The sequence below is a fragment of the Buteo buteo genome, chromosome 2, assembly GCF_964188355.1.
Source record: "Buteo buteo chromosome 2, bButBut1.hap1.1, whole genome shotgun sequence".
NCBI lineage: Eukaryota > Metazoa > Chordata > Aves > Accipitriformes > Accipitridae > Buteo > Buteo buteo.
The window spans coordinates 49,607,514-49,625,685 of NC_134172.1; the positions used below are offsets into that span (position 1 = coordinate 49,607,514).

Below are 18,172 nucleotides of genomic sequence, written 5' to 3' on the forward strand. Positions count from 1 at the left end.
TGCAAACACACAAAATAATAAACTTATTGCAATGTAATGTAACCACCCCTTCGTTTGTTTTAGTTTGTCAAGAAACTTCATTTATTTTACGCTCTGGGCTTCTTTACCATTCTTCTCCTCTTATGTTATCAGAATCATAGTGATCCCTCTGTCCTATGTTACCTCATGTTATCTCAAATTGATACTTCCAGCATTCTTTTAATTATTGGCCATATTTTCCAAATTCTAGCTGAAAGGCATAACTCCAGAAGCCAAACATGTTCTGTGCTCCAAAAATGTTGCAGTAGATGGCTTCCTCTCCACCTCGAATGCTTTTGCCTGTCCCCTACTACATGCCTGTCCCAAGTGCCCTGCATACAACGTATGGCATTCTGACAAATCCATTCTTCCAAGCTGTGGCCTTTAAGAGTGCCCTGTGGGAGCAAAAGGGTTTGGGGAGCATTGCAGTACAAAATCCCCCCACTATAGTTTGCTATAGAGATTTGTCTCTTCCTGTCCAGTTGTGCACATAGGATATGAAACGGTCCCTCATTCCTCTCTATGAGCTGCATGTATTACAAGTTATGCTTCTGTAGGGTGTCTTTGCATTAATTTCTATACTGGAGTCTGTGGAAGCAGTAAGGACATGTTGTATTTGTAGTCTTCGTTCTGGTTATCAAAGGTTTGTCCAGACTGCTAAGCTATCACAGGTGAGGAAATGGCCTGCACAAGATAAAGAGCTGGTCTAGATTAGTTTTTTCCTCATGGGAATGGGAAGGGTCTTTCCGCCTCAGTGTACATACCTACAGATGGAACTGGTGAATAGTATTCCTTGCTCTCTGAGGTGCTTCACGCTATGGTTAGTATTTGTCTGTGCAGTTGCTTTCTTGTATACACACCTTCTCCATTCTTTGTTTTCATATGCCTTAGATTATATTTCCACTTACTACCCTCTTGGCTTTGGGGCATGTAGATACGAGTTCTGATCACGGAGTTGATGGGAGTGTACCCTTACTTCTCCAGGCTGATTTCTTTTGCATGGAATACCATGCATGTTTTTAATCTGGTGGTCACTCTGCTTTATGTTGAAACACAAAACTTCCATCAGGAACTTTCCTGATGGAAATATATTGGTGTTACCAGTCCTCCTTCTCTGCATTATTCAGGTTCTTTGTTGAAGTCACATACATGTCTATAATTCTTGTGAAGGCATATTTGTAGCTTGATTCCTGCCTCTGGTGAAAGAAAATTTAGAGCAGCTATGATTATAGGAGTGGATGACCAACAGCTCTTCCTACCAAGCCTTTTACTTTTCCTTCATAAAGCCTATACTGGCTTACCCATTCTGCCTCATCTTTCTCTGTTTTCTATTCTTTTTTTCTTTGCTTATTCCAGTTCATGGCTCATTGATTTCATAAGTCATACCAAGACCTCAGGTTCATCCCCAGGGCATAGACATCTAGAAAGCTGAAATAGGGATGTCGGCATGAAAAGAAAGTGGAGATGACTTGGCTTTATCTGCCAATCGACAACTTGGTGAACAGAGTTTCTGGCCATGAAATCTGAATGCCATTTTAGAAATAACAAATTTGATTCATTCCCAGTTTACTCTGGCTTCTGCTGATGGAAATTAGAATACAGAGTGGCATTGGCAAAGCAGTATACAGAGTGCAAAATAGTGCAATGACCTTGTAAGCCATTCCTCTTGGGATCTTACAGCTGTCTACCACAACCCCTAAGATGTTGATTAAAGTGGGTGAGGCTGGAGACCCAGGTGACTTATTCAGGGCATAACACCAGAAAGCATCAGGTTCCTGTGATGTTCTGGCTGCTGCTTAAAGCTGTTCTTCCTTGGTGACATCCTTGTGGCACACTTCTTGCCTTCCTGAATTTAATGAATGCCCCAGTCAATTTGAAAGTGTCTCTGGGAGATGAAGTTTGCTTCTCTGTGCCACAGGGTTGATGTGAGCCACTGGTTTCCAAGCCTCACTTGGAGCACATGCTAGCAAAATATGACAGACCTTTACTGCCAGGAGTAAGTCAGCAGTGCAAGTGCACCCTATTTCATAAGAGGAACTTTACAGCTTTTAGATGTGAATGATAAGGAGCAGTGCTAATTTCAAAGGCACACACATTTTATTGGGTATTTTTGCTACGTATTCATTGCACAAGAAATTTTACAGCTGAGTGTTTTGTTTCCTGACATCTGCTGTATAAAGACATGACAAAGCTCTTTTCAGAGCATCCTTTATTTTACAACTATGGTTTTCTCCTTCTTTATATAACCACACCAGTTCATGTTATGAGTTCTTGCTATGCTGTGTACAGTGGCATCCTGTTTGCCTCTTCTCTAGGCAGGCTTCCATTTTTTCAAATTTCCATTGGCTTCACTGGTAAGCTTGTCTGAGCAAAGGCTGCTGGTCAGCTCTGATGCCTGTCCTGTGCGCAGATGTGTAGCCCTTCCAAAGGTTTTTTTTCATTGCCTCCAGTGAAGTCCAACTCTTACCACAGAACTGCACTGGCAGAACCACAGTCTGTTATTGATGGGAATGTGTTTCCTGCCACAACCTGAAGTCTGAGGCCCGTTGACCTCAGTGGGCAGTAACAGAATAAGAATTTAATCCAGAATATTTTAAATACAGTAGGTATTACTGAAACCTCCATAACTCCCTTCCCTCTCTTCAATTCACAGCTACCTCATCCCTGAACTCCCAGCTTCAACAGCTTCAGCATCTTCAGCAGCTCCAGCATCAACAGCAGCAGCAACAAGGTCAGCAGCAGCAACAGCAGCAGCAGCAAAGCCAGCAGCAGCAGCAAGGTCAGCAGGCACAGACTCCACAGCCACCCCAGCAGACCCAGCAGCCACAGCCGTCAGCACCACCACAGCAGAACCAAACACAGTCCCAGAGCCAGAGCCAACCGCCTCCAGCCCCACAGTCCTCCAGCTCCCCCCAGAAACCTAGCCAGTCACCAGGGCATGGCCTTCCATCTCCTCTTACTTCACCAAATCCATTGCAGGTAGGACGCTATGTACAAGTCTCTGACGGTCTAACAACAGAAAGTGCATACTCTGCCCCTGCAGGGGGAAATCATGTGAAGGTTACACCTCCTGACCATACAGGCTGAGAAATTCTACCTCGTATTAGTTAATCCCTAAAGCATGCAGCTTAGAACAGCTAAAAGGCCTGATAAGCCAGAAAAGCATAACTAATGATGGTCCTAGTCTGCTCCTCTTTTGCTTTTAAAGTCCATATCATATAACCCATAGAAAATGATCTAATTTTTTCCATGGATTCAGCATGTGACCTTTGCAAATGGCATTCGTCCAGCAGTCATTCACCCTTTGTGGTAATTTATGAGGACAGCAAAGTTAGCTATTCATTAGCAGATGATCCTAACTGTTCCTAAAAGAAATTAAGCTTCTGCTGGTGGATGTGTGCAAGGGATGGATGGGTTATCCTTCCTCTTGAAATCACAGTCCCGACATTTATCCTGCTAAGAATCAAATACTTCTGTTAAGAGTCTCAGTATATATTCCAAAGCTAAGAATGCCAGTTAATGCCTTTCCTAGATGCTCACTCCAATGACACAGATGTTTTCTAATAGACCAACAGCTGTGGCACCTACACTAATGCTGGGCTCTGCCTGTCTTGGAATTCCCGGGCAGAAACAGAAGAGCTCTGATCCAGTGGTCCTAATTTCTTATACTTGGGTTTTCTTGCACTACATGTGTCATGCTACATTCACGTCCTGCAAGAACAGCTTTGACAGTACCCACAAGTATGAGTCTGAATAAACACCAGGGTGGTCTGTGAAGTGAGCAGAGCGTCTTTAACTGGGCAGTTGAACTGTACTTAGAAACCAGCAAAGTCTCTATTCACTTTATTCTCTAAATTTTGAGGCCCCACTTTAAAGGTTTTATCCACACTGATGGATTTGGCTCCATTTCCTGCAGAAATTAAACTGCATTAGCTTAGTAATTAAAAAATCCTTTTTCAAACAATTAAGGGAATTGGTTTACAAGAAGCTGTGTTTGCCATGTGGCCAGTTAAACCTGCATTAATCTGAGCTTCAACTAAATTGCATCAAATCTGATTTTTTAATGGTTTAGATAATAGACTTAAAAGTCCAAAAGAGAGGTGTCCTTGCTTCCTGAGCTTTTTCTTGTAGTAGAGCATAATGTTCCTAGAGCTTCTTCTGTGTATTGTCTTAAGGGTTACTTAGGCACCACTTAATGCCCAGTCTATCCTGCTAGTGAGCGCTTTGGGACTCTTTAGTATGCAGATTATTGACAGACAGGAATATTTCCAGAGGAGCTTCTGTTACATTTCATTGTCTTAGTACAGCTGTAATGTATGGACACTAACTGTATATGCTCTATGTTGCTAAAACTGCCTGCTAAATATTGTGCTTCAAAAGGCATTCAGTTTTCCAAACAAAGCAAATGCACACATAAATTAGAGTTGGGGTAGGGAGGAAGTAGGATTATCTTAGTGAACATACCTCAGGAGGGTTGTACTAACGCTGAATCTGAAGTCTTAGCTCTCATACAGCCTCTGGTCCCAGTGTGAATCTCAACTGAACTGGAGTACTTCCAGTCTCATCTGTTACCTACAGGTACAGGCCAGTAGAAGCACTTTCTACTGTTAGCTCTCCAGGGTCACATCTCACTTGCAGAAGTACAATAGAAGTAAGTAAAACCAATAATTCCTTGCACAGGAGGTGCCAATGTCAATGTTTTCATGGAGATACCTTGGCACATTGCTCTCTTTAGCATGCTTATTTTCACAACTACCCTTTTGAGGGCAGTCTGGATGTGGCAGACTCAACAGAAGTGGAAGGAGGGAATGGGGTACTCTGGGGTGGTTTTAGTTCAAACACTATCCCCTAAGCCTTTTAGGAACTGAGATTAGAGTTAATGAAAGACACTAGCATGAGAGGTCTGGCATTCCCGCTGGGCTGAGCTCAGCCAGTACTGCTAAGCCAGCTGCGTGACTGGGACACTTTCAGAACAGTCAAGGAATTAGAAGTCATTAGCTGTCAGCTCTGGCTCAACATTAAAGAGTTACTAATAAATTGGGGGATAAGTATTTTTAATGTTCTTTCCTCTCTGATTCTTGCCATTTAAATAGCCATGAAAACCCAAAGTTTGGTCACAGATACAAATACGCTGTGTGCTGACATCCAGAAGAGAAGCCAGAATTCAGGATGGTACTTCAGGCCTCACCTTAGTGGTGTGTGTAGGGCCATTAGTTTGGCCTTCTAGCTATTTCTACAGCAAGTGTAATACTTCTTAAGCTTCCCTAAGAAACACTAAAGAACTTGAAACATGGTCTGTCATATTGCTGAGAATGGTGAGACTCTTTAATATGCAAACAAGTGACACTCAGAAATATTTCTAGAGGAACTGCTGTTGCACTTTATATATGGTTGAAGGATGTGTTTGGGTACTTTTCTGAAGCAGACCAGTGGTAAGATCTCTATGAAATTTGCCTTTGCATTCTAAACCCTGAAGTGAAAAGGTTTTTTACCCCCGTACATCTAGCTTGAGGACTGGATCTGAAATTTTTTTCTTCTGTACAAACATAAAAAAAAAAAAAAAGAAAAAAAAAAGGAGGGAGCACACGTTTCACAGCAGTTCATATATCCAGTTCATAATAGCTACTTAGAATGTGGATTTTTTTTAATGTCTAATGCTTTAACTTAAAAATCGACCTAGAACAAAATTCAGAGATATTATGGCCTCTAAGGTAATGTTCTTTATGAACTAGAATGAAATGGGTTTTGTTTGAAGAATATTAAGGGAATAAAGATCAACTAAGTTAAAGTTTGACAGCTTAAATTTCATTTCTGAATTCTTGATTTTTTTATGTGGGCTTTATCCTCTTACATTATTCAGGATCTGTCTGAAAGATATTAGTTTAGAACAATGCAACCTCAAAAAATTGTCATGGAAAGTCAGTAATTCAGGAGGATGATTGTGTTTGTTTCAAAAAACTCTGAAGGATAACACCAATTACATCTCAAAATGTACAGATGCTGTCATGTTCTTCAGAAGGCAAATTAAATGAAAGTGACTTGCTTAGGTATACCTGGGTGAGGTACTTTTGCTAGCTGATCAGAAATTAATAATACCAGTGCAGTGTACACCAGCTAAAAGTCTCAGAACGATTCTTGTCAGATTGTTCTGTAATACTCTACTCTAATTTTATCACTCTTCTCTACTCAGTTCAGTGGGCTGGATTGTAGTTACAAAACTATTATTTTTAGAAAGTCTTTTAATGATTGTGTAGAAAGATGAAAAACCTCACTTTAGGTTCCAGTGCCTGGATTCTGTGCTGACATTAGTGATGATGCTCTAGATTTATGCTGGTAAAAGCAAAACACTGCAGAACCAGAGTCATCGCTGATTTGCAAAAGGCAACAAACCAGAAGAGAATTTTCCAAAGCAGAGCTGTATTTCAGGAGGTGGTGGGTCAGGTAGATGACTGAAGACTTTCATCCTTTTATTTTAAAATGGTGAAATTCCTCATATAGATAATCGTAGTCTGATTTTTACTTTCATTGCATCAATTGATTTAGACAAAGGAATCCAGAGGTGAAAGACAGCCTGTCTGATGCTGCATATCAGGGACTTTGAAGCCTTTACTTCTGGGAAAATACACTTCTCCAAATATGCTTCTCCTGTGAATGTTTAGTGTTATTACATGGCAAATTACACAGGTTCTTGAATGGTCAGCATGTTGCAACTTCAAAGCATAGTTAGCACCTCTTACAGGGTTTCCATTCAATTAAATTTCTGGAGCCATCAGATCTTGATTATATGCTGTATAAAATCAGATGAGCCAAGTACTAAGGAGCCAATTATTCTGCTTGACTACCAGAATAAGGCACTTTGTATCAGCAACATATATTTAACTGGCTCCAAATGGAGGTTAGCTTCTGGTGCTGACACTCACTGTATGTTTTAGTGCTATGGATAAGATGAAGATACCCACAGCTAGATCTACAAAAGGAGAGCTGCACTATAGGAATAGAAGAATTCCCAATGATTTCTACTGTTCTGTTCATGTGTGAATAGGAACAGACAAACAGGAAATCCCCCAGGGATTGCCCCACTGTAAAATTATTCTGACTGTTTTCAGAACTCTTTCCTAAAGCACCTTTTTGTTATAGAGCCTACCTACAACAACTGCAGCTGACGGAAGATGATGCGTGAGAAAAAAACAATAATAAAAGGAGGGAAGAAGGGAAGTGAGGAGATGACAACAGCAGAAAAATCTTCCAAGTAATAGCAAACTCTAGGATAGCAAAACCAGAACCTCTTTCAGATTAAATTTTCATACTAATCTTAAATAATGTATTTGGAACCTCAACACTTTTATAACAAAGGAGAAAAGAAAAGCAGAAAGGCTGAAACACTCACTGTAAATGAGAGAGAATGTGTCCACAGATGCCTGAGGCTCCAACAGTCACAAAAACCAAACTGCCCTTTCCCTTCCCCCACAACCTCATTCACTGGTTAGCTTCTCATTAAGGAAAAATCTATGTTAAAGAAATCTCAGTGTTTAGTGACATTTTGATAAATTTACATATATTTAAGATACAGAAGAAAGAACCAAGTGTCTGTTGGTTTGAGGAAGGCAGCTGGGATAAGTTTGCAAGGCCTATAGTCATGGGCTGTCTTTATGTCTGTGATCACATCCAAGACCTGCTGTATTTTTCTCATGCTTATTGAATCCTGAGATCAGGAAAACTTGATCAAGATTATGACACCAGTAATCCCACTGAGGGGTTTTTTTGGTTTGCTAAAATTATCTAGCCTTCTTCCTGCATATGATACTGTGCAATGTACGACTGAATCTGTTCTCAAGTTACTTAGCAATCAGTTTGACAAAGAAATATTTTATAAACAGTGAGCAAGTGCAGTGCTTTGAACACATTTTCCAAAATTTCCTAATTTTTGGTTTCAATAGGGAGTGAGATATTGCGCATCACAAGGCAATAGATAATATAGACACACGTACAGCGGACATTTATTCAGGAAGGTTCATGCCCACCAGCTGAGTGAGCCTGTTGAAGTGCTGATCTTAGGTGGATTTCCAGGAGGTACTGGCAAGACCTAGGTCTCAGCTCTAAACTTATAGCATGGAAACTCCCCTACACTCAGCTAAATTGAGTTGAGCTTGGTGAACTGTTGAGACTATTTTGGATATTTCATCCCCTGCTCATTTGAATCAGATTCAGAAAGATTTGAACATCTTGTTCTACTGACAGTTTTGAATTTCTGAGTATTCTTACAATATTTCAGCTATTTTTGAGGGTTGATAAAGGTGATTTCATGAGTGGAAGAGGCAAGCACTTGTGTAAAAATTTCCACTAGCTAGAAAGTCATGGTCATACTGATGTACCACACACACACATGCTATTACCCATTGCAAATGCAATTGTGATTCAGGTCCCTTCCTTTTGTTTTTGTGCTGTTCCTTCTGGCACGACAGTAGTTCTGTGAACCACACAGACATTACTGTTCACAAACTTGAACCTTGCCTGAGAAATTGTTGGCTTTGAGTTTTGGTGCATCCAGGGCCTCCTTTCTTCTTCTCTTCTCACCTCTTCTGGGCACTTCCATGATCCTCCTCACCCTTTCTGGGTCTGCCACCGTCTAGGCCACTCTGATAAGGCAAGATGGCAGTTTGTCCTAGCTGGACACTCAGGTGTCTCTGCACTGTGCTGTACCATGCTCCCTGGCCCCAGTGCACAGGGCAGAGGCATGCAAGCTGGTTTCCTGGCATGGCTAGCTTGTCTGAGGGCTGCTACCCTTCATGCCTACATGGAGATGCATGGGCATCATTTCCACAGAAAGGCTAGTTTCAGTTATGTGTAAGACTGCATCCATCCACAGGACTGAGTAGGGTTTCAGATCTCCTCCTCAGCTGTCTTCCTTCTTCCAGAAGCTCACTGCTTTTTGGGGTCTTTGAGGCATTGGGACTTCACACTGTAAAGCTGCTGAATACTGCATCTAAACAGAGCAAAGAGATGTTTAAGGGTTCTCAAAGAGACTTTATAAGCAAGTCTCTTCATTCCCTGAGGAAACATTCTCTCAGCTGGAGCACTGGCTGCCTGGTCCATCCAAATATACTCTGCAAGTGTTACTATTTTCAGAAGCACAAGGAGTGCTGGTGTCTGACTCACATTTAAAGCAAAGGAAATTAATCTTCGAGCAAAACAACTGGCATTATTAGCACCCAAGGGGCAGAAGCTGAGGCTAATATAGGAAACCATTTGCTAGAGAATTCTCTGAAGGAGAGGAAAGTGGAACGGTTTGCCTAGCAAGCTCTGGCTCCTGAAATGGGAGCATTTAATAAACTCCCTAAAGCAACTGAAGTATTTAATAAATGGGGAAATAAATAAATAATATCCTCCCAGGAAAAATTTGGGAAAGTATCCATGTCCCATAAGCTCTTCTATTTCCAAAGCCTCTCTAGGCAGAGAGGAGGACCCTTGGGGATCTTAGGGACAGAAAAAATTGACACAGCCCCTCGGATACTCTTTTAAATCCAGTGGATCTGTTTTACTAGCATTCATTTCTCTTAATTTCTCTTTGCACTCGTATTTCCAAAAATTTTCAGGGAAGTAGACAATATCCCAAAACATTACTTTATTTCCCCCTATTTTTCATACCCCTCACCCCTTTGTAATAAAGAAAAAAAAAAAAAAGAAAAAAATTGCAAATAATCACTGGTTTCTAGTTCTGTGGGAAAAAAATTCTTCTACTTGGAAGCCAGTGGACCAAATGAACACAGAGAACCTAGTGGGCTTGTTGAATCTGATTGAGGAGCAATGTTCTGGAAGTGGTATAGCCCTGATGTCATATCATTCAAGGCTCCTTGTACAAAGAAGCACCTAAAAGAGGTTGCTCAGCTTCTAGGTACTGCCTCAAAAAAAAAAAAAAAAAAAAAGAAAGAAAGAAAAAAAAGCCACTCCAGACTGTATTTTAAAGTCCAAAATTAAGCCTTTTTTCAGCAGTATTGCTGAGATCTATCAGAGTGTCCATTTGTGAATTCTGTTGGTGGTTTTAGTAGAGGCAGTTTAGAGCAGGTGTTTAAAAAAATAGTAATACTTTTTCTTTTTTATTGGTAGCCAGAATGTTTTGAGAGAGTGACTAAGCACAGGCCTGGAGATTATGAAATTTGCTTAAGTGTTAATGGGTTGATTGCTGAGTTACAGCCTGCCGTCTTTACTGGAAATTGATTGACTGGTGCTGCAGGTCTTCACACTTGACGCTCGGATTTGACTCGAAAATTCTGCCAAGTCTTTTACTCTGAAATTTATCTTAATTAGATCTGAAAGACCTGCCACAGCAGAATAGTCACACCGATTAAAATGAAAAACAGGAGAAATTACTGATCAAATTAATCATAATGTCGGGTTACAGCTGTAGGTCTGATGTAATTTGCCACTCCAGTGAGTTACATCGGCCCAGGCAGAGGAAAGAGAGCTGGTTTTACGCTGATCCGTAACACCAGGCAGCTTCGGGCAGCCCATCAGGACGTTTATTCCATTCATTCTCTTGGCTTATTCTGACCTTAGTGCTGCAACTAGAAACAAATTAGGCAAAAGAAAAAAAGTATCCTTTTATCCAAGGGGTCGCACTGGAAACATGAGCTTTCCAAATCCCTCTTGTTTCGTTTTTCCCCTTTCTCCACCAACCTTCTATTTTTGTTTGAAGTAACCAACAATTAATTATGTGGAAATTGGAAAATTAAAAGGGCAGAGGTTACCACCTCAGGCATAAGTCAGAAAATGTGTATTTCTAAGAGCTCCTAGTGGGTTAGGATATGAGGAAATTAGGATCATTTAAGCAAATGGGTATATAGCAGCACATGAGAAGGCATGTCCTGGCAGGTAGGAAGTCAACAGTCAGACTTGGTCTCTTACAGATGTGATGATCCTAAAATTTATTTTTAAATTATGTACTTCAAATATACTACATTCTACTATAACAATATCTTTGTATACCTCTTAAGAAATACTTGTATGCTTGTAAAAAGCATCAGGGAGGCAGTCAGACCTGGAAGGATCTTAGGCTCTTAGCAAACATACAGATGCTATAAGGAAAACCCTAAAATATGGGCCCAGTCACAGTACAGAGCGGTGCTCTATAGTAGTGATGGCCAATAAATTGGTATCAGAAGATGATTCTGAATGAATGTGATAACAAGTGATATAAAAATTCTTAGTTGCTAATGTTCTTATGATTTTCACCATAGTGACCTTATAATTCCATTTGGATAGCCAAACCCAGCTGGAGTGCTGTCTCTGTCTCTTGTTGCTCTCCTCCCAGTTTGGGCAGTGCTATCCTTGTGGAATGCTGGTTCCAGCTGGAACATGACAGGAGGTGGTAGAGGGCTGATCTCCTCTTGACCTTTCCCCAGGTGATGGGGGACACCTCGCAGAGTGCCAAGCAGAGCTGCCAACACATGGGTGCTCCATGGGCTATGGGGGCAGATGATTAGAACTAGGGCTGTACTGGATCAAGGTCCAGATAGGGGCAAGTAAGGAGAAGTCAACCACCTTCCCAGGATTCATCTGAGGGTGCAGCTTCCATCAGTGTATAATTCCTCAGGGAAAGGGCCTGATTTTAGGGAGGAAAAGGAAAATGTTGGGAGAAGGAGAGGGGAGAAAAAAATAGTCTTTGTTATTCATAATGCCTTAATTCCTACTGACCTTTTCCACTGGGAGAGAGACACAGAAAACCCAGAAGGATTGGCATTGTGAAAGGTTGAAATTGTAACACTGATCACCACCCTGCAATAAGATGCTGTGTGAATTTCCGTCCTACCTCTGTCTGCAACTTTTCACTTTATAATGAGACCTAACATTACTACTAGGGAAGTTGGCACGAGGTTTCTCATAGCTCTCAAATGAGACAGGAGCAAGCTCAATATGCCATTAGAAGGTTTCCCCTCTTCTCCTTCCCCAACTTTATAGAATTACAGCTTCCTTTTTTTTAAACTTTCTTCTGACTATGAAATATGTTCTCCATGCAGTCAGAATGTGTCTGACAGAATTTTCAGTTCATGTAAAACAAATATAAAAATAAACAAAACTTGAGAAAACCAAGCCATTCTAAAAATCCTTGATGTTTTCCCCATAGACATTCAAAGAGTATGTCTAGGGGGAAATCACTGGTACTTCAAATGTACAAGCAGGTACAGAGACAACATATGTCAGTCCTGTAGACCCAGACTTGGCAGTCCATGCTCTCATGAGTAAAAACTGCAGGAAAAGGAGGGGAGGGAGTTCTTTTACTGCCACATACAATCTGCATATTTAGGTCTAATCTCATTATCAAGTTATGCCTCTGCTTACCGAATTCACTTTTGAAAAATAATTTGCATCAGGAAGCAAAATGCTCTAGTAAATGGGTGGTTGGAGTCAGGAGCACCAGACTGCAGTCCCAGCTCTGTCACTGACTGGCATGTCACTTCGTCTTTCTGTTCTTTTGTTGATTCTCCCACCATTGTTTGATCTCTTTAGACTGCAAACTTTTACAGTTTTTTGGTATAATGCAATGAGGCCTTGATCTTGCATTGGGCTTCTAGGTACTGCTGTAACACTAGTACTACAAAAGCAAGGAATATTCCAAAGAGGAATTGTATAGCCCCAGTCACTCTCTTGCTGAATTCAGAGTAGTATTGCTGTTGACTTCAGAGGACACAGAACTGGTATCCATTTTGTTTTCAAGTATATTGAATATTTTGAAGTTTCTGTCAGCTGCTCAGTGTGCTGTCAAATGCACTAATGAAAGGTTTTCCTAAAGTTAATTTTCCTACTCGTAATACAATAACCAAATTTGCTTTAACACTTGAAAAAATCCATCCATACTAAGGAGAATCAGTTGCTTAATCCTAAAATTAAAGGTTATTGCATGCAAGAGAAAATAATTACATGCTCAAAGTATGGAAAAAAGAAAACTTTTTTAATATGTAGGTATTTGTATAATTAAAGACTAATCAAGCATGAAGGCTGCTGACTAAACCAGAAAATGAGATTGTTGGCAAGCAATATTGTAATGTAAATGCCATTTTTGTTTAAGTACTAAAGAGCTGGAGGAATGATATCCTGAACAGATTAAAAGCAAACAGCATTGATAATAAATATTTATCAGATTTCAAATGCAACACACAGAGATTTTTATATTTTACATGCAAAATATATTGGCATTGAAATATTCAGTCACTTTTCAAAGGTTTGTTTACATCTTCACTTTAAAATGTTGAAAAGCAAGCACTCACTAGTAAGAGAAACAGCTTTAGAACTCAGTCTTAACTTGTATCAACATCAGTAATTTGTAGGCAATGCAAAACAGCTGAGAGTTGCTAACATACTTAACTACAAATGTGTAAGATCAGCTCCTGGGGCTGGAGAGCCAGAATTTTAATACTCTTTATGTGTGTTTTCTTTTCTTTTTCTTTTTTCCAAAATGTTCACATTAATTTTTCAAAAAGAGAGGGAAGCTTCTCAAACTTAAATCCATGCCATGAAACAAATGCGTAGTAAACTATTTATGAAGGGCTTATGTATATACAGAAATTATCCCAATGTAATCACCATTTTGTTGTAGAGGACTGATTTAGTTAAAGGTTTGTATCTTCCTGGGGCAGTGCTTTTAAATTTGTGTAAAAGTATTGCACTAGTTAAATATGCTCATCATATACCTTTGTTATTGTAGCCTAAATCTTGTTCGGAAGTGGATATGAAGATATTTGGCTACATCAAGAGTTGAGGAGGATGAGGAAATGCTAGAAATGAAGCACCAAATGTATTCCAAATCCTGTCCTTTTTCTTTCCATTACACTGTTGCCAGAGTTGGTATTACTCAGCATGCTGAAGTCCAGCAGAAACCATCTCTTAATCAAGCCTGGTCATGCAATAGTTGAAGCTAATTTAAAATGTCCTTTGACATCTGTGAAAAGAGGCTTAAACCCAATGGTTATGATAGTAAGGCAATGAAGACCTTTGCTCTTGTACATGCACGGTGGGCCATTGCATCTTTCGTGTTGATGTGTACCTCCTGTTGTTTCCTCATACGTTTGCTTTTCAGAATATTTTTCATCTCACTTGATTATGACTGAGAGATAAAATAGTATGTCACTGACAGAGTTATCAGGGCAAAAGTGACAATAGGGATTTTTGAATGTAAGGCTGCCTACAACGTTATCAATTTTTTCCTAGCCTAGTGTAATTATATTCTATTAGCCTTTGGACAAAGGGAGTGTAGACAAGTTAAAATTAAATAACACTGTGCAAAAGTCTAATGCTAGTCTCTTGAATAAGCATTGATCTAATTTTCAGAAGGGTTGAATCACTCCCATTGATGTGAACTGTAGAAATTATTACTTAGCCCTTGAAGGCACAAAAATACGGATTTCAGCCCCTGGATTTCTTAGAAGAATCTTGCTCATGTCTGTAGGTTATATCATAGGAAACTGACAATTTGCAAATGCCAAAATTCAGACCAAGCCAGCCAGGTTCATACAATATCCTGTGTTTATCTGAACTACTGAGCTCTTAAATGTATAAATTCACAGATAGGCTTATTAAGATATCATCATTAAGAAACTTTATAATAAGTGCTTTATAAGTCCTCTAAGCAATTCATATTTACACTAGTTCAATGATACTAAGGATTAAATTGGTAAAAACACACTAAGGAAAGTAGTAGGAAAAGTACAAAACCTTGTATGTAGACCATCAGTCAGTAGTCCAGCAAGAAGGAAACTAGAAGAGGCAGTAAAGCACATTTAGATCAAAGCTATGCAACTGATGGTCTGTGAGCCAGGTCTGACCCATAGGAAGTTTCTGTCCAGACCCCAAGTGAGCAAATAAAAGAAAAATAAAAGGCTTTTGAAGGCAACTGTACATGTGCTTTGCCCTGGGATGTGCTGTTGCTTGTGAGTCCCGAGAGCAGCCCAATTACTTGAGAGGTGGGCAGCTGAGAAGCCTGCCTTTTTATATTTGTTTGTTTGTTTTTCACACATACCTGAGTGAAGCATAGTAGTAAGTTTTAGGTTTCCTGTTAGCAAAAGACCCTAATTCTTTTCTTCTGCAGAGATGATCCTGTCAAGCAGGTGATAATTCCATTTTTTGTTTTCTAACTGTAGTGTTGTATAAAGTGTAAGTTACAAGAATGGTTTACCTATTATTTCTAGAAGGGAAATTACCACGGTTTACTGAGGAAAACATGGTAACATGTAAATTATTTAAAGGCTGAAACAGACACTTTCACAAGTCATTAAACTGCCCTCTGTCTTGAAACACAACAAGGATATCCCTGGGATATTTATCTGAGGGGTCTGCAGGTCAAAAGGGGAATGGAGTCAGCAGAAAAAAGAAGCAGTCACATACAGAAAGAGCAATTATTCACAAAATAAAAATAAGGATAGCAGTTAGAAGTGTCAGCATATACATCTGAGATGCCTTTGGTGGGGCTATTACTTATGAAGTCATTACTGCCATTTTGCACTACACACCGTGTACCTATTTCATGGTAACCATGGCTTGCATAGCATTCATTTATATGGAAAACCTACAAAAACCCCTCAAACCACCTAGTGAAATGTAGAAACATCTCCCAGTTCTCTGGCTTTATACTCTTCGACAAGCATCAACCTAAACAGGACCTTAAAATGCTCAACACTTGTATATATCATCTCCATTTACCTTTGTGAATCAATAAGGACATGCAAGCCTCATCTTCAGTGTGTGGTTCTGAAAGCCTTAATTTGTTTCTTTAGGTTAACAATATCCTTCACTCCAAATCACAAAAAGTAAGATCCCAGTCCTGGCTATAGCCTCACTTGGAAGTCTGAAGGCCAGCCAGATGCTGCTCTGTTTTCCAGGACTCTCCAAAAAAGTTGCCATATTTTCAGATGAGACATGCCCCTCATCTGAGCAACAGATATTGAAATTTGCGGATTTTTTTCTGGACATGCTGTATTCTGTTTTGTAATTTCTTCACAGGGGAAAGTCTTACTGCTAGGATTAGGAAAAAATTGGACCCAAGGATATTCCATGATCTCAACAAATATTTGACTCCAAACCAGAAAAAGAAAACAGAAAAAACAGGGTAGCTGACAAAGGTTCACATGGATGAAATAAAACTGTGTAATCTAATGTCATCCATTTTACTTTACCATATGCACATGCACCCCTATGCCATTTGAGAAATTGAATTTAAAATGAAGAGCCCCAAACTGGGGAATTTCAGTACTACCAAAACACTTTCTTTGGGAGCTTATGGAGGGATATGCTTCCTAAACGCAATCAAAATGCCCACCACTTTCAAAAAGTTTCAATTCCAATGGAAATAATAATAGTGCAATAAATTTTTCCATCAAAATGTTTAAAACTTCTTTGCAAAAAAATTTGTAACAATATATTTTAAATTAATCCTTATCCTGGAAATCACCATGGGCTCCAGAAATGCTACCTGGTGCTTAGAAAAGCTGAATCTGGCATTTTTCCAGTAAACCGGAAAACTGCACACTATTGAATATAATCTTCACATTAGGGTGCTGTTTTTAAGTTTCCCAGGGGGTGATTCAGCGCATCAAGGCAACAGGGGTAATGATCTGAGGAGGATACTCCTCACAAAGTAGAAAGAAAAGATCAGTACACTTCCCACTTCTGACAGCTGACAGACCAGGGTTTGCCCTATGGAATAAAGTCAGCCATGCCAATGAAATAGTCCAGCACTGAGCAAAGGAAATTTACCTCAAGAACTGAGATTTGTCATCATCAGGGCAATAACCACCCTCATTTTCCTACAGCTTGTTCCTTTGCAAAATGCCTAGCAACCTTCTTTTAAACAGTCAGGCAACTCAAGATTTCTTTTTCATTAGTTTTTGTTGAAAACTGTAGATTCACTGAAAAGCAAGTCTGTTCATGGCATCTGGTGAAATCATCTTATGAAACAGTATCTTAGCATCAGGTTCAAGCCTTTCACTGCACCTAATTCAGACATGAGGCTTCAACCAGGGTCTCCACGTGCTGGTGAGTGCCCTGATTTGGCAGAATAATGAATGCTTGAGGGCTTTTACTTTTCTGTCTTGGAATATAAATAGTTCACTGTTCATCAGGGCAGAAAGAGAACTTATCCTCCTACTTGTCCCAATGCACAGGGTAACTTTTACAAAGGAAACAATTCTAAACAACAGCGGAGAAAGGTCATGAACCTGTAACTTACTATGTGTAATTATGTATGTCTTTTCTGTTCGAGAATTGTCCACTGGCAATTTTAATGAACAATTTCTATAAGTGCTAGACAAGCCCACAAGGAGCTCTGTAAATATTCCAGATGTAAGCTAAGACTGGTTTGGCTTTGTTCTCTCTGGGGAGAAGAGGGGCTGAATGTATAGGTTGCATGATATTCTATCAGTTGTTTGGATGGGAGAGCTGAAACTTTAGCATAGCATGAGTACTACTTTTCCTGGGAGGGCTGCCTGGTGTTTGGATTGCATCTGGCTAATTTTCATTTTGCAATGATGCAAAATGAAAGGATGTTTCCTAAGCTACTTTAAGGGGGAAATTTTTAAAAGATGATTGATACAGAAAGATGAGTATAAGATACATAGGGAGCATATGTATGATGAAGGTTGATCAGATTTTTTTTAAAAATAATTGGTATCTTCCAAGGATAAAGAATAATCTTAATGTAGGTATTTAATGACTTCCTGTCACTCAACACAAATTTTAATATAAGGAAGTGTTGAAATGCTTCTAGAATGTACAGTTAACATAAATCCCTAAATATCTAAATGCTAGCTCCAATAGGATTGAGACTTTATGAGCAAAATTTGACTTTTAATGATATTAGGTCAATACAGACTTTAAACAAAGGAGGAATTACAGGTTCTGAAAATGAAGTTTTAGCCTTAGTGTTTTGATAAAGATCCGTGACCCCTGGCCCTTTAAATATTGAACTTAGACTGTAAAAATATCACTTCTTATTGATCACATGGTTATTAAAGTCAGTCAAATGCTCGATTTATATGTCAAACACTTGTAATATTTCCTGTAAATATTAGAACAAAAGAAGAGGATGATAATATCATTGTGTTCAGTTGCATGAGATTTATTCAGCTTCTCGTCACTGAGAAATAATAAAAGTGTCACTAAGACATGC

The 18,172-nt window shown here is 39.5% G+C and overlaps 1 protein-coding gene across 1 annotated transcript in view; it reads left to right on the forward strand.

Moving 5' to 3' along the window:
- POU6F2 (POU class 6 homeobox 2) overlaps positions 1 to 18,172 on the forward strand; it is a 316,522-nt gene that overhangs the window by 216,334 nt on the left and 82,016 nt on the right. Inside the window, exon 5 of the mRNA XM_075022510.1 lies at positions 2,672 to 2,997. Within this exon, the coding sequence (XP_074878611.1) occupies positions 2,672 to 2,997 (326 nt within the window). The remainder of the gene's footprint in view (positions 1 to 2,671; positions 2,998 to 18,172) is intronic.